General features: G+C 35.2%; 1 protein-coding gene across 50 annotated transcripts in view; it reads left to right on the forward strand.

Moving 5' to 3' along the window:
* RIMS1 (regulating synaptic membrane exocytosis 1) overlaps positions 1-12,035 on the forward strand; it is a 517,565-nt gene extending 505,530 nt beyond the window's left edge. For all 50 annotated transcript variants that reach the window (XM_055390601.1, XM_019029847.3, XM_055390599.2 and 47 more), the window contains 4 exons: positions 1,576-1,688; positions 7,142-7,243; positions 7,848-7,987; positions 9,393-12,035. In XM_055390601.1, coding sequence (XP_055246576.1) covers positions 1,576-1,688; positions 7,142-7,243; positions 7,848-7,987; positions 9,393-9,611 — 574 coding nt within the window. In that variant the 3' untranslated portion in view covers positions 9,612-12,035. The remainder of the gene's footprint in view (positions 1-1,575; positions 1,689-7,141; positions 7,244-7,847; positions 7,988-9,392) is intronic.
* The last annotated feature ends 4,783 nt before the right edge of the window (positions 12,036-16,818 follow it).

Here is a 16,818-nt window from a genome sequence, read left to right on the forward strand (position 1 = left end):
CATTTTCTTAATTTTCTCCAAGCTATTTTGGACCCTAAGCTTTTCTAAGTCTAACACTGTCATATATGTAAGTTACATTTTCTTGTTTTTAAAACATTGCTGACTCATTTTTACCTTAGGAAATAATCCAGGGTCTATCAGCTTCATTATTTTTTTGACTAAAATGTTTTAGTTAATTCTGAAAAAATAGAATATGATTTTTAAAAATTTACTCTGTTCGATTTTTTTTCTTTTTTTTTTTTTTTTTTTACCATTTCATATGGATCCTGCACAAAACCTGCTTCTTCCTATGCTTGAGAATATTTCTGGTAAAACTGAATTTTTATTGAGGTAGTGGATCTTACAAATAAGTAATTAATGTGTTGTTTTGGATTACATGGATCACCACATATAAATTTTCCATAATTATTTGTTCATTACCATTCACATTACTCATATACCAATTTGATATTTCTAATTTCTTGTCTTTACTGGAATTTTTCTATATTGTTTAGGAAATTTAACAGAATTATGCCAAGTTACTGTTTGTGATATTCTTTCCCATTCCTGAAACTAGTTGGTCTCTGTTTAGTTGGTCAAATGATTGGCTTGTTATGCATGTTTCCAGTAAGGAATATAAGAACAAAAATCAGCAGGTATGAAAGTTACGGAGATAAACTTACTGACAAAATACCCATATTTGATGAAGTAGCATAAAGTAATATACAAATGAGACTTGAACACATCATTTTCTGATATAAAAAAGTAACAAATAAAATTTGCCTCCATCATAAACCACTTAATCTCTTGGATTTATTTTCATGGTCTCTGGATGGGATTATAATCTGTGTCCCATTTAATTCCCTTGGTTAAAAGAAATAATAGATGTGAAAGCACAATGGAAAGAGTAAGTCTCTATAGAAATATGCTCATTCAAAAAATGCTTATTGAATGCCTACCACATAATGAGCATAGTTGTCATTACCCAGTGATAACTACATCAGTCAACAAGAAGAGAACAGGCACTGCCCTTGGGCAGCTTACATCCTGGGGCTATCAGGAAGTTGTATTATAGGAAGAAATACAGATTTTTTAACCAATTAATTTCCATTGCAACCAAATAAAAGTCTCAAATAATTCATCTTTGAATCAATTAAATGTTTATAAATAAGAACTTGAACTATGTTATAACATTTATTCAAGAAATTATTGGCCACTTTAAAAATTTAGCATGAATGTTACCTAATGTTCATGAGCAAGTATCTGTGTGAAGTTTATGATATAAAAATTTGCATCTTATGTTTTTTTGTCAGCAACACATTTATATAAGGATTTGGAACTTGGTATATTAAAAACTATAACTGAGCCCTCTTGAATAGAGCATTAGGTGTTAAACTGAGAGTTTACACCTTTCCTCAGTCAATGTTAAGCCTCATATGCTTGGCTCAAAGGCAATGCAAAGAATCAATTAAAAAAACAGATTGTCTAAGTAATATTTATGTTTCATGATCATAATTAGTCAAGTGGAAACTAGTGAAAAGAATTCTAGAAGATTTCATGGGTTTTTTCCTTTGGTTTTTATCCTTTTGCTGATAGTTTAATATTTCCTGGAGTGCGACTGGGAGCTGACAGTCAATTCAGTGATTTTCTTGATGGATTGGGACCAGCCCAGCTTGTTGGCCGCCAAACCCTTGCCACCCCTGCAATGGGTAAGAATCATTTTTTTTTTCTACAGGAAAATTGATGTTTTGTGTTTGACAAAGTCATTTAAAATATTTAAAATTGTGTAATAGCAATACAAGTGAGAAGCAACATTTTAGCTACAGAGTTACTGTTTGCAAACAACTATTCTAATTTCAAGTGCATTTTTCTAATTTGAGATATTATGAAAAAGGAAGTAAAATTAGCCATAAATATTTGAATTACCAGAAACCCTGATATAATAGATGTAAATGTAGGACAAGGGTGGCATTTCACAGCATGGAAAAAAAAAAAAAACGACTGTTCAGTAAAGTATAGTAACATAACTATTTACCTGTGTGAAAAAATTAATGGAATTCCCTCACGCCTACACAACTTACCAAAAAAGTTAATATTTTAGATTCAACTATAAAAAAGAAAAGGGAAGGTGGAGAAAAACACTAAAAAGTACTGGAGAACACTTAAGTTAATCTGTCTCTAATCTTGCAGTGGGAAAGAACTTCAGCAAAATGCATGAAAATAGATCAGCTTGAAGACACAACATAGTGGAATTTCACAATACTGAGGCTTGATAGAAAATCATGCAAGCTTCCTAAGAGGAAAAATAATTTTACAAAAAAACTATCAAAAATCAGATTCTCGCCGGGCGCTGTGGCTCACGCCTGTAATCCCAGCACTTTGGGAGGCCAAGACAGGCGGATCACGAGGTCAGGAGACCGAGACCATCCTGGCTAACACGGTGAAACCCCCGTCTCTACTAAAAATACAAAAAAAATTAGCCGGGCATAGTGGTGGGCGCCTGTAGTCCCAGCTACTCGGGAGGCTGAGGCCGGAGAATGGCGTGAACCCGGGAGGTGGAGCTTGCAGTGAGCCCAGATCAGGGCACTGCACTCCAGCCTGGGCGACAGAGTGAGACTCCGTCTCCAAGAAAAAAAAAAAAAAAATCAGATTCTCATTGAGCTCTTCGTATTTTCATTGGATTCTTCAATATACTGGAAGCCAGAAGACTGTTAGCATTACCTTCAGAATTCGGAGTAACAAGAGATTTCCAACCTAGAATACAAAAGCCAGCCAAACTATCAAGTAATTTTGAGGCTAGAGTAGGTACATACTCGGCCCCAAGCAAGGCCTCAAATCATTTTCCTCATTTCTAACATTTCTCAGAAAGCTACTTGAAGATTTATTTTGACCAAATGAACTAAACGACTTTTCAAAATTATGAACTAAAAAAAAAAAAAAAAGATGGAACCAAAAAATAAATGCTTCCTCACAAGGTAAATATGATTGGGATACCCAGGATGATAGCAAAGGAAGAACTAAAGATAGCTGCAGCTAGGTTTCAAAGCAGCGTTCAAATTGCGTCGTGTCAGACTTCATGAGATAAAATCTGTAGAATACCTGATGGGTTTGATTTTTATGGAAGAGATAAACAACCAGGAGAAACTAAGATTTCAACTAGTGAGGTCTTCATAAAAATGTAAGCAAATGCTTTTTTAAAAGATACTAATTAAGTGTAGGGAAAAAGAAGGTCTGTCTAAGAAATAAGAAGTAGTTATTCTAGTTCACAAAGTTATGCATAAGGTTACATAGTCAAAATAATATAAATATTAATATTGGGAGAATGGGATGACAGAAATTGTCAAGTATGTAGTAGGGGTAGGAAGGCAGTGAAAGAGATCAAAATTGAAGTCAATAATAATACCTAAAACTGCAAAAAGGAAAATATAAGTATAGTGCTTAGAAATAAGGAGGCAAATTCCAGAAAGTAAATCAGATAAAAATATTGAAAATTTTGGAAGCAATAATTTTTGGAAGACAAGAAGTTGAGAGACAGGTAGAAGTTAGTTATGCATCAACATAACAGGTTTTATAGAACAGTTGGGGATATGTGTGTGATTTAAAAGGAAATCTTTAAGAAACATTAAAAGGACAAAAAGAGAACAAAAGACTTCTAGGAACTGAGGTCTAAAACAGAATTATAAAACTAATGAATGTCTAGAACAACAAAGTTGATCAACTGACCAGACAAATAAAGAGAATCCATGCCTGAGAAAATGGAAATGATTCAACTAAGTAAAAATAACTTAGAAATTTTCAGAGATAAAGTATCATATAATCCACAGAGAAAAACACCAAGAGATTATTAAACAAAAAAGAAGTATATATTTTTAAGAAAGAAAGTTAGAGAATGGGAAATATAGTGACTTAAAATTTAAAACTCTGGATGAGCTAAATAGTATACTGAACAAAGCTTAAGATATAATTAACTACAAGAACTATAGAATACCACCAATAACATGGCTTATTTAAATTAAAAAAAAATCTTTTGTAAGAGAGGAGAATTCAGGATGTAGGAAGAATAAACCAAAAAGCTCAAACTTACTCTAATAGGAGCCTAAAAAGAGAATAGAGAGACAGTTTTTGGAGAAAAATAATGATGCCTGAACTGTTTTAAGAAAAACAAAAACCTGAGAGATTGAAAGAGCACACTGAGTGGTGGACTGAACAATCTGTACAAAACAAACAAACAAGGAAAATCTTCTTCATGCAATTTCAGGACATCATCTCAAGTCATGAAGAAGAAAAAGAAGATTACCTAAAATAAAAAACATGATGGAGAATTTCATCAGAAAACTCAAACCTTTAAGAGCCCAATAGAAATTATAGAATTGAAAAATAAACTAAACTTAAGAATTCAATGGATGAGTTACCAGCAGTTTAGACAGAGTTGAGGAGAGAATTGGTTAATGGTTAATTGGAGGACAGAGCCATAAGAAGGTATCCAGAATTAATTGGACACATAAAATAATGGAAAATATGAATAAGAAGTTATAAGACCGAGCAGAAAAGTGAGGTCTAATATATGTCTAATTAGTCCCAGAATAGGGAAAGAAGCAGTATAAGCCAGAAGCCATTGAAAATATAATGGTTGAGTGAGAATTATTCACATGTTTCTAGCATAAAAGAAAAAACAAATATTTAAGGTAATGATATCCCAATTACACTGGTTTGATCATAACAAAGTATATGAATGTATTAAATTATCACACATACCTCAAAAATATGTACATATATTATGTACATATTATGTATCAATAAATAAAAAGTAAAATGGAAAATAAAGACAATAAAATGTAACAATAAAAATTATATATATAATTGAAAAATTTTCAGAACTGAAAATAAATATAGTCATACTTTCCAGAGACCCTCATGAACCCCAAGAAAAGCAAATTCAGCAATGCTAAAAATAATATTATCACAAATGGGATTTTTTTTCATGAACACATGGTTGGTTTAATATTTGAAAACTAATATAATTGATCACATTGCTGTAATAAAAAAGAAAAAATGACCATCTTAAGTATGCAAAAAAAGTTTGATAAAATTCAGTTTTAATTTATGATAGAAAATTATCAAACTGAAAATAGAGTGGAGTTTACTTATCTGTTAACGTTTCTACAAAACACACGTGTGTATGTGTGTGTGTATTTGTGTATTTGCACATCAGATCGTCCAAATTGTTTAAATCTTTCAATATAAGTAGCAAAGACATTCAGAAATATGCATTCTGATACACTACTATTAGAAGCATAATTTGGTGCAGTCACCAATTGGAATAATATGGCAGCATCTAGTAAAAATAAAAATGTAGATGTGCTGTGACCCAGCAATACAACTTCTAATTTACATATCCTCAAGAAACTCTTTGCAGCATTTTTTTGTAGCAGGACCAAATAGGAAAACCAAGACCCCTAATTGGAGAGTAGATAAATAAATATGACATTCATGTAATGGAATATTATAGAGAAATTAAAGGGAATGTCCCAGATCTCAACACATCAACTTGGATGGATATCTAAGAAAATATTACTAAGTGAAGAAGGAAAATTGCTGAATGATACCACTTACACAAATGCTTAGGCTGGACACGGTGGCTCACACCTGTAATCCCAGCACTTTGGGAGGCCAAGGCAGGCAGATCACCGGAGGTCAGGAGTTTGAGACCAGCCTGACCAACATGGCAAAACCCTGTCTCCACTAAAAATACAAAATATAGCCAGGCATGGTGGCACATGCCTGTAGTCCCAGCTACTCAGGAGACTGAGGCAGGAGAATCGCTTGAGCCCAGGAGATGGAGGTTACAGTGAGCCAAGATCAAACCACTGCACTCCAACCTGGACGACAGAGCAAGCCTCTGTCTCAAATAAATAAATAAATAAATAAATAAACAAAGCTTAAAACTTGGAAATTTATTTAAGATGGACAGTTGTTAAAAAATACAACCTACCACGAAGAATTTAAGAGTAAATAGAAAGCTGAAAAAACCTGAGTAGAACTATAACTACCAGTATTTAACATTCTACTTACCAAAAAATGGGGAGAATACACCCAGATATTTTCACAGATGAGTTCTAATAAATATGAACTCAAGAGACATGAAAATTATGAAACAAATATTTTCATGAAATAAAAAGGAAGAGACTCATTCTAGTTGCTAATCTAATTTTGTATCAAACTATACATGGGCTACATAATGCTCCTTAATAATCAAAGAAATGCAAATTAAAATATCGTTTTAACCAGATTGGCAAAAATTAAGCATATTTTTGATACTGATATTAGACATATTGCTAATACCAATGTTAGAGTGTGGGAAGCAGGAAGAGCGATATTTCTGGTGATAGTGCAAACTGGTGCAACCTTTCTGGAGGAGTTGGCAGTATGCATGGAATTTTTGGATGTCCATACTGTTAGATATGAAAATTTAAAATCTTGGAATTTTATGTTCAAAAAATAACTGATGCAAGAATGCATACAAGAATTCTTATAAAACTGTTCATTATTTACAGTTTTACATACACTATTTACATACACTGCACTATAAAGTAGTTTATGTAAATAACCTTTATTTCCATCAATAGGAGTCTGATTTAATAGGTAATGACATGTCCATGCAGTAGTCCATACAGTCAATAAAATGATGGTGTATGATCATGATTGCTGATAGATAGATAAGTAGATAGATAGATAGATAGGCAGAGAGATTGATAGAAGTATAAGAATGCTAGGATATTCACCAAATATTAATGGTGGCTTTCTCTGGATAATGAAAATACATATGGTTACAATTTTTTATTATATACTGGATGAAATAAGAGTAAGAAATCTTATTAAGTACAAGAATTATAGAAATACTTTAGTGTTGTTATAGTCATTTATTAACTAATTTGCAAATCTCATAAGAGGTATTAATACCAGAAAAAATAAGAGAATGGTTTCCAAATTTGATTTGGAAACTGAGAAAGAAAAGTGGATTGTGCAGTGAGGGGTCTAAATATTAGTTTCTTATCAAAATCATGAAGATAAAATCTGTAGTCTGTTACGGGCTCTCCTTTTTGTTTTAACTGCACATAACTGCAAAGAAGCTGAAACACATCTTGCTCCTTTCCATTTGCAGGTGATATACAAATTGGAATGGAGGACAAAAAGGGCCAATTAGAAGTGGAAGTCATTAGAGCACGAAGCCTCACACAAAAGCCTGGTTCCAAATCTACACCTGGTAAGGAGAAGTATTCCTGAATTTGGTGAAGGGACTATTTAATAGGCAAACAAATAAAAACATTTACTGCATTTGAATTTCATATGCTCTGTTTTGCATCATCTGATTGATTAAAAAAGCAGTGTTTCTGTGTTCTTTGATGTTATTAAAATGGATTTGGGTTTTCCTTGCACAGTTATTCTTTCAGAAGGTGTTAGGAAGTATGTTATAATATTTTTTTAAAGTTTAGTTATGGTCGTTTCTTAGCTTGTGTCAATTATTTTCTTTTTGCACACTTAGAAAGGCAAAAGAAAAAAAGAATATAGTTCTAATCATAAAAAAGGGAACAATGAGCTTTAAGATATAAACCTGCATTGTAACCCAAGTAAGTCAAAGTCTTCAAATAACTTTGTATACATTGAGTCAAAATGAGGAAAATGGCAGTAATGGTAACATATAGATTTAAGGAACAGAATTTATGGAGCAATGGAAATTTTAAGTAATTTAAACAGTCAATGGGAAACTTTCAGTAAGCATCTCTAATTCTCTAATAGGGAATTCTCTAATTAAAAAAATAGTTGAATTTAAGGAATAATTTCTTGTATGTTAATATACCTTTGTTTAGCTCCATATGTCAAAGTATATCTTTTGGAAAATGGGGCCTGTATAGCCAAGAAGAAGACAAGAATTGCACGAAAAACCCTTGATCCTTTGTATCAGCAGTCTCTGGTTTTTGATGAAAGTCCACAGGGTAAAGTTCTTCAGGTCAGTAATAGTTTGTTTGGCTTTTTACATTGAAATGTCTGTTTTATCCATACATCGAAGAGATGGTCAAACACAAAGAGAATAAAATTTGGTAAATATAAATGTGGGATAATATTCTTGAGTAGACAAAATTCAAATGGTTAGTTTATAATATAAATAATATATAATATTAAAAATATTTGGTGGATCTAATAGAGAACAATTTTATTTTATCTCTCTTTCTCTCTTCTTGTCTTTTCTCTCTCTATCCTCTCCTTCTAGCTTTGCCCTGTTCCCAGCCCTCCTCACTCCTCACGAGATAGATAGATGATAAATAGATAGATAGAGATATATCCTCACTAGATAGATAGATGATAGATAGATACAGATATAGCAAACACAACAATGTTAATAATAGTTGGTTGAGCATTGCTATATACCAAACACGGGGTACAAAGAGGAAGAGGGAGAGGAAAAGAGAAGTGTGCAGACACCAGCAAATATTGAGCCCTGGTGGAGTGCCAGATGCATTTCTAGGTGCTTATATACATTATTTTAATTTTGTAACTAACATGTGCAATAAGTATCATTATCCCCATTTTAAAGATAATGTCTGAGATCCAAGAGGTAAAGTAATTTCACAAAGTTACTCAGTAAATTTTAAAGACGTGATTCACCACCAACTCTGCTTGTGTAAAACAGGTGAATGAGTTCAGTTGAGAACCTTTACAGACAACTGAAGTATTAGAAAACAGAACCTGGGAGTATGTGAAATGGAAGGCTTGTCTGACACTAGTAGCCAATAGAAGTTGACCTAGATTGTGGTAATTTTTAATGATCTAATTGAAATATTAATCATCTAAATCAAAATTGGCAGGCAAGTCCTCAAAAGGTACCAGCTCACAATTATTTTTTGACCTACCCCTTCACTAAAAAGACCATAATACGAAAGAAATCAAATGAATACTCTCATTCTTTGTACATACTTTCTGGTACATACATTCCATGGTATACTGAGTTGGATTGCTCATCTTGCCCTCCTAAATTGCACAAATTTTAATTTTTATATTTTTATGGTCCTGCACGTCGCTAATTAGATAGTAGTTACACAAGAAAGGTGTTGCATTCATATAAAAATAATCTTATGTATTTATTTCTTTAACATGGCTTATGTAGATAATACTCCTCATTGACTAGGAACACACAATCCTTCATTCCATCAGACTAAAATTATTGTGAAGTGTCTATGAGCACCTTAAGGTTAGTGTATCTTCTTATCTGTGCCTTCTCCTTGGTGATAGTTGTATTCATTATTCTTTTCCTCTGCTTCACTGACTGGCCCACTTTTACAGCATAGTTGCTTTGAGCCCTTCGAATGTGAAACAGAGAGAAGTCCAGGTAATGTTGCATTTCTCTATCTCTGCAGGTGATTGTCTGGGGAGACTATGGCAGAATGGACCACAAATGCTTTATGGGTGTGGCTCAGATCTTGTTGGAAGAACTCGACCTGTCCAGCATGGTGATCGGATGGTACAAATTGTTCCCACCGTCCTCACTGGTGGATCCCACACTCACTCCCCTCACCCGGCGGGCTTCCCAGTCATCTCTGGAAAGTTCAACTGGGCCTCCCTGTATTCGATCATAGTGAACTCATACCAGAGTCATTCCAATAAAACTCTACTTTTCAGGATAATAATCTGAACCAGATATTTCATGATCGAAATCATTGTTGGAGACAGACAATCAACTTGTGTTTTGCCTGTAGTAGTTTTTCAATAATATGTCCCAATTGTTATTTAAAACATGGCTTCATATGACAGAACAAGGCAATCTATCAAATTTACAGGAAGAATCAACATGCTGGTGAGAGTCACTGATGCTTCTAACAAATAGAAAAAGAGGAAACTTTAAATCCACGCATACACATACACACACACATGCACACACACACACACCAAATTGAACAAACTGGAAACTCTCACTCTGTGAAAAGTTGTATTCTACACGTTTCTGCACAGACCACAAGCAGTGTTATTTCCCTGATGTTTGAGTTGTTTTGTTCTTTTGTGTGTTTTGTTTATTTGTGTGTTGTTTGTTGGTTTTCGTTTCTTGAGTTTTTGTTTTGTTTTCACCACATCTGTTATTTCCACTAGTTTTTTTTTTGGCTGTGTCATGACAGGCCTCTTGATGCTAACAGAGATTCTTCCCTTCTTTTTTCCAAAAGCACCAAAAAAAGTGCTGAAGTGGTCTCTGTAGCATCTCCCCAAAGTGTTAAACAGCTACATAAGGTGAAGCCAAGGAAGGGTTTCACTAGCTTTCATTTTATAATTATTTAAAGTCTTATGTGTGGATACCCAAGAGACAAAAAGTTATCTTCCAAAATAAATAATCACAGAAGTACTTTTTTAATGAAGAGCCTATCTGTTTGCATTCTAGAAAATTAATTTATGGTTTCCATTGTTTTGCATGGAAGACTTTTAAAGAAGTCAATCTGCAACTAATGCTGGGGACTAAAACTAACTGCATAATTGTACTCTGAAAACACTCCTTGTAATGCCTTTTTCTTCCTGATATTAAAAAAATGCTCATGTGTATAAACCATACTTTGACTTCCCAAAAATGGTGACTAGGAATGGATTTGAGCCTAAGACACTTTGAGCTACGCCCAGGCTTCTCAGCCATGCCTCAGTGTAGACACACCCATCTGCCCTGGAAAGAGCATGGTATGAGCTGTTCAATATTCCACTGGAAATTCCAGTTGAAATATTCTGCACTAAACTATTGTTTTTATTGAATTTTAGTTTACATTTCTTTGAGATTGATGCAAGCACAAAGCTTGATTTTTTAATGCAAAGTATTTTACTTTTTGGGGGGAAAATAAACAAAATGAACTTTCAATTTGCATTTTCATTTAGTTTCTCTTGGCCTTGAATTTCCCTTGTGACATTCTGTACATGTGCTACAAACTGCAGTCTCTGCAGGTGCATTGATATGTTCTCCCTCCTTTTATGAGTCACTCCACTTTTGTGATTACACAAATAGAGCAGCATGACTTGGAACTGTTCAGAGCTGCATGCACATTTTGTAAAAAAAAAATTTTAAAAAGAAAAGAAACAAAAGGTTATTTAATAATGTATGTTAGTTCCACATAGGCCAGCTTGTATGTTGCATGTACTTGTACAGTTTGCTTGTTAATTACTATACCGAAATAACCAAGAAATCTAAGCCATCCATTTTTGTTATAGACATTTTGCAGGTTTTAGCCAGACTCAGTCTCTGGGTCTGTGGTGAAATGTCTATAGATGGACTTTATTTTTTACCCTCCGGAAAACGTGATGTAGTACGGACCAAATTCCTTCTAATAAATATTTTGGTGTAGATTCCTACTGTGGGGCTGTAACACATGTAGACACTGTGTACACACTAGGTTTTAATTCATAGACATACTGCCTGCACCAAGTGAATTATTTATTATTATTTACACATGCCAGAATTATCTGCCCATCATTCCACAGGGCACAGATTGACCACTGCTCACCATGCTGAGCAGGAGGAACTGAAGCATTGGTGCACTTCTACTAGATTCCGTTCTGTCTTAGTGGCCAACAATCAACTGATTATAATTGGGTAGCATCTTTCTATTTTGACCACTTGTCTTAACACTCCCCTGTGCTTTTAAATGAAATTCCAATTCATGTATGTAAACATGTTTAATAAAATTTACTTTTCATGTCAGTCAGTAGCCATATGTGTTCTATGTCTTGCCAGATTTCCATTGTGGGTTCTATGGTGCAAAATGGGAGCCAGGCCATGGGAAGGGGAGGCTGGGGTTTGTTGTCTGCTGCGGGCATTTGACTTGACTTGTCACTGCACTATATTATGTCTTAATCGATGGCCCAAAGGGTACTTTGCATCACATACAAGTTTTCACTTCGTCAGCCTGTCTAAGTGAGCACATGACTATACTTCTGAAAAGTGGCATTATTAAAAATAATAAATCTCAGTAAGAATCAAATGGAAGGTTGTTTTCTGCTGCTGTTTGAATGTGCTAATAAAAGAGACAACTCTATTGTCCAATTGCCAAATTATTTCAAGTTACGTGACATATCAAAAAATTGATTCCTGCGTCTCTCGTCATAGTATATTTCCTCTTTCCATCTTTTTCTTCTGAACCCATGACTAATTTGTATAACTTTGGTTTAGAGGAGACCAATTTAACAAAAAAATAAGCAATACATTTACACTGAATTATCTTTAATACAATCTTAGGTAATAAAAGTATCTTCAAATATAGATAGATATCCAAAATAATATATTCAAAGAGACATTATTAACTTTTTAGGTTATTTTATTATTTTTTCTTACCTGAAAGTGTGCTCATATATTTAATAATCATTGCTTCTCATGAAACACTTGGTAAGCACTACTTTCATCTTGCATTGTAGTAAAATAACTTTTGTGATCTAGTCTTGTCTTTCTAAGAGCTCTTAACTTTTTATAGACCACGCTGGCTTTAACTTGTAAAGCAAAGTAAACACAGTTACATCAACATCAAATTTGAGGCAATAAAGAGATTGGAGACATGAATGCATCAGTTATTTATAGTTTTTAAACAGTTGACTGAATTTTACCCTATTAAATCATCCATTTGTTTGGTCTACAAGACACAAGATTATCTGTTAGGCTGGGTCAGTAAGAGGCAAAAACAACTGGTCAGTTCAATTTAAAACAGTCAGAGTAAAGCTGTTTGATGCATGTGCATTAAGAAAGCTCAGAGCTGGGTGAGGCCAGGAGAAAAGTCTGCCACTGAAACAGGTGATGAGAGTGGGCTTAAGAATTATTGTCTAGACAGAAGGAGAAGAGCAGTAATCTCGCTTCAAACCATATAAAGCTACCCGGTGTTGGGATTTCAGAGCCTACAGTCATGGGAGGAATGAACCTGAGGAAAGGCAATTTTGCTAAGTCTTCATGGTTTCTTGCTGACTCTGACAACTTATTTCTTGAAATCCCAGCCCCATATGTATCCCAGATAATATATTATCTGATTATACTTAACCAACATTATTAAGGATTTTGTTAAGTACTAGGTATTAAGTACTTAGAATATAAAGTAGCCCTGTATTAAAGTAGCTCCCTGTGTATTGAAAGAGATCATTATATATATATAAAGAAATAATTATGATAGCATACAGTAAATCCTCAATGTCATTAAGTTCTGAGAAACTGTGACTTTAAGTAAAATGACATATTAAAAACTTTTTTTTTCCCTCTGTCAATGTTATTGAGGACCTGCTGTACATTGTTTCACTTAAAATCACAGTTTCCAAGAACAGGTGGTTAAGTTAGTCCAAGTTAGGACTTACTGTATTTGATTTGTATACAAAGGCTATGGGATTATATTTACTCCCTCACAGCAGTCCTATGAGGTAAGTATAGGACCCCTATTTCTCATAGGAGGCTCTGCAGCTTAGACAAGTGAAGCAACAAGCTAAGGTCACATATGCTGAGAGATGAACCAAAGTCTGACCAACTCGGGATCCTGCCATGCTAAGTGCTCTTTGTCCTCTACTAACTGCTGACAGTTAAGCTAGATATTAAAGAATGAAGAGTTCATGAGGTGAGAAAAAATCCTAAGCTATTTCTCTGTGACGAGGCAGCTCCTGGCCAGCTTGGTCTCCCACAAGTTGCCTGAACGACTCTGCTTTACGATGAGGGTGGGGGATAGGAAAAGGAGGCAGGTGGGCTTTTCTCCATTCCCTGAAACCTCTTTCTAAGCCTCTCTCTCTCTCTCTCTGTCTCTCTCTCTCTCTCTTCCTCCCTCTCCCTGCTCTCTCTCCCCCCTCCCCTGACCACTCACCATTTGCACTATCAAACTTCATGAATACATAATATGCAGACTTCAGGAACAGTTTGAGTAAAGGAGATAGAACAAAGAAAGAATTATTCTTTAAATTTTCAAAAGTAGTTTCGTCTACCCTGCCTCCTCCGATTACCCCACCTGCTGCTCATTAATAACCCCAGTCTAGGTTGTCAGACCCAATAAAACAGGGGTCTCCAATCCTTGGGCCACGGACTGGTACTGGTCTGTGGCCTGTTAGGAACTGGGTCACACAGCCAGAGGTGAGCCAGGCAAGTGAGCTCTGCCTCCTGTCAGGTGGCAGCAGCAATAGATTCTCATAGGTGTGTGAACCCTGTTATGAACTGTACATGGGAGGGGTCTAGGTAGCGCGTGCTCCTTATGAGATTCTAATGCCTGATGATCTGTCACTGTCTCCCATCACCCCTAGATGGGACCATCTAGTTGCAGGAAAACAAGCTCAGGGCTTCACTGATTCTACATTATGGTGAGTTATATAATTATTTCATTACGTATTATAATGTAATAATAGAAATAAAGTGCACAATAAATGTAACGCACTTGAATCATCCTGAAGCCATTCTCCCCCCGGGTCTGTGGAAAAAACTGTCTTCCACAAAACCAGCCCCTGGTGCCAAAAAGGTTGGTGACTGCTGCTCTATAGCTCTTACCACAGAACTCCTTTAATTAAAGTATATACCTATCTTATCACATACTTGGTGGTCAATTGGTTTTTGTAAATGTAAACGTATTAGTTGGATTAAAAAAACCCACAATTGTCCCATCATCCCAGCAGAATCTCCTTCGGATCATCTTGATCCATGCCTAATGCTGAACAAATATCTCTGACCAGAAAAATGAAATACCTTGATAGACAGGCTTGTGTCGAGAGTCCAGCCCTGGATCTAGGAAATCCAGGCAGTTGCACCCAAACCACATAGAAAAGTTAGGGTAGTTCTCCCAAGGCAATATGGATGCTACTAGAAGAAAGAGAATGCTTCTGCCTTAGAGAAGGACATGTTGGGAAAGTTGTGTCTGCTCTAGATCCATGTTTTCTCTTCTCTCAAGACCTAGGAAAGGTGGGACAAAAATTCTCAAGATTGGCCACACCCAACCACACTCACTCTGATGACACTCATCTTCTCCTCTCTTCCAAATTATGGAGCCACTCATCTGGTGCCTTAAATATTTCTAAGACTCCAGACTGATATTTTGAGGAATATGGCATTATAATTATATCTATTGCACGCAGGAAGACATACGGCTAACATAAAATACACTACAACATATCTGTTAAATGGAATAATAATAACACCTACCTCATACAATTATTTTGAGGATTAAAGTAAATAGTAAATATTACATTTTTAGGACAAAACCTGAATTCATAGTAAGTGGCTTAATAAATGTTAGCACCTATAACCATTATGCATAAACCTAACTTTGTGAAGTCTAAGTTAACCTTGTGAAGACTTCATATGAACACAAAACTCTTGGGCAAATCTGGCCTTCATTTCCTGATCATTTATCTGATCCACCACCACTGATACAATGTCCCTTTCCAGTACTGGCAGATAAAAACAGAGGAGGATTTGTCCTCTGTTCAGGTGATACGAGTGCTAATTTCAATAGCCCATATCATATAATGCTGTCTTCAGGCCATTCTGTGCATCTTCAGTAGGGCTGGTTGTTCCTTCCTTTTCTAGACCAACCTTTGCATTTAGTGAGCACCACCTCTTAGAAGCAGACAGAGAACACCCTCTCTGACCCAGCCCAACAGAACGAGTCTAGCTTTAGAAAATGTGCTTTCTAACCACCATTTTCAGTGCCATTTCCTGGATGATTTCGTTAGCAAGCCTCACAATCTTTCTGTTCCAGAAATTCTCAGCCTCTCAAGGTTCTCTAACTGCCTTCTGCAATGCAAGGTTCCCAACCTATTCTCTACCTGCAAATCTGCTCCCATATCACTGAATTCTCCCCAATTTCTCCAGGAGCAGAGGAACTGAGTCGTTTCACTGAAATTACCACCTTTTTCTTTCTCCTTTTCTGTATACTCAGTCTAGGTTCTCTCTTCAGATGCTGGATCATCTCTTTCATCCTCCTTTGCATGTACTTTCATTCTATCACTCCTTTCCCTATTTATGTCCCGCAACATGCAACTGCGGCTTTTCTGATTATGTGTGTTATCTTATCTATTCATTCCTCTGCATTTTCCAAGTTCTATCAATACATAAAATCATCAGAAACCACACGCCTACATCACTCTAGCTTGTTCCTGCCATCATGTTCACTCCACCCTAAATTCATGTTTTTTCCTAATGTTTTGCCTTTGGTTTTCATTGAGTGTTTATTAAAGATGCTTCTTGCATTGGTTATGCATTTCTGTCAACTATTTTTTCCAGTATGTCACTGAATACTTTTTGCAAATATTTTTGTATGTTTGTTTTACATTTTATTATTTAGTGTCTGAAAAAAGAATTTTTTTCTACTGAGTGGTTGTGTTTTCTTCTACTATAGAGTTCTTTTTTAAGACAAAATATACTATTCTTTATTTTTATCATAGAACAGGCATTTTCAGTCTATTAAAAAGTATGGAATGGGATCAAGTGTAATTTTAGAGGCTTCTCATGTTTCTTTTTTTATTCCAACTTTTTTTATAAGTTAAAGGGTACATGTGCAGGTTTATTACATGGATAAACTGCATGACACTGAGGCTTGAGGTGTCAGCAATCTCATTACCCAGGCTGTAAACATAGCACCCAACAAATGGCTTTTCAGCCCATGGCCCCTCCCTCCCCTCACTAGTGATCTCAGTGTCTATTGTTCCCATCTTTATGTTCATGTGTATTCAGTGTTTAGTTCCCACTTATAAGCGAGAACATGCAGTATTTGGTTTTCTGTTCTTGCCTTAGGTCACTTAGGATAATGGCTTCCAGCTCCATCCATATTGCTGCAAAGAGCATGATTTCATTCTGTTTTATGGCTGCATAGTATT

The sequence above is a fragment of the Gorilla gorilla genome, chromosome 5, assembly GCF_029281585.2.
Source record: "Gorilla gorilla gorilla isolate KB3781 chromosome 5, NHGRI_mGorGor1-v2.1_pri, whole genome shotgun sequence".
Lineage (NCBI taxonomy): Eukaryota > Metazoa > Chordata > Mammalia > Primates > Hominidae > Gorilla > Gorilla gorilla.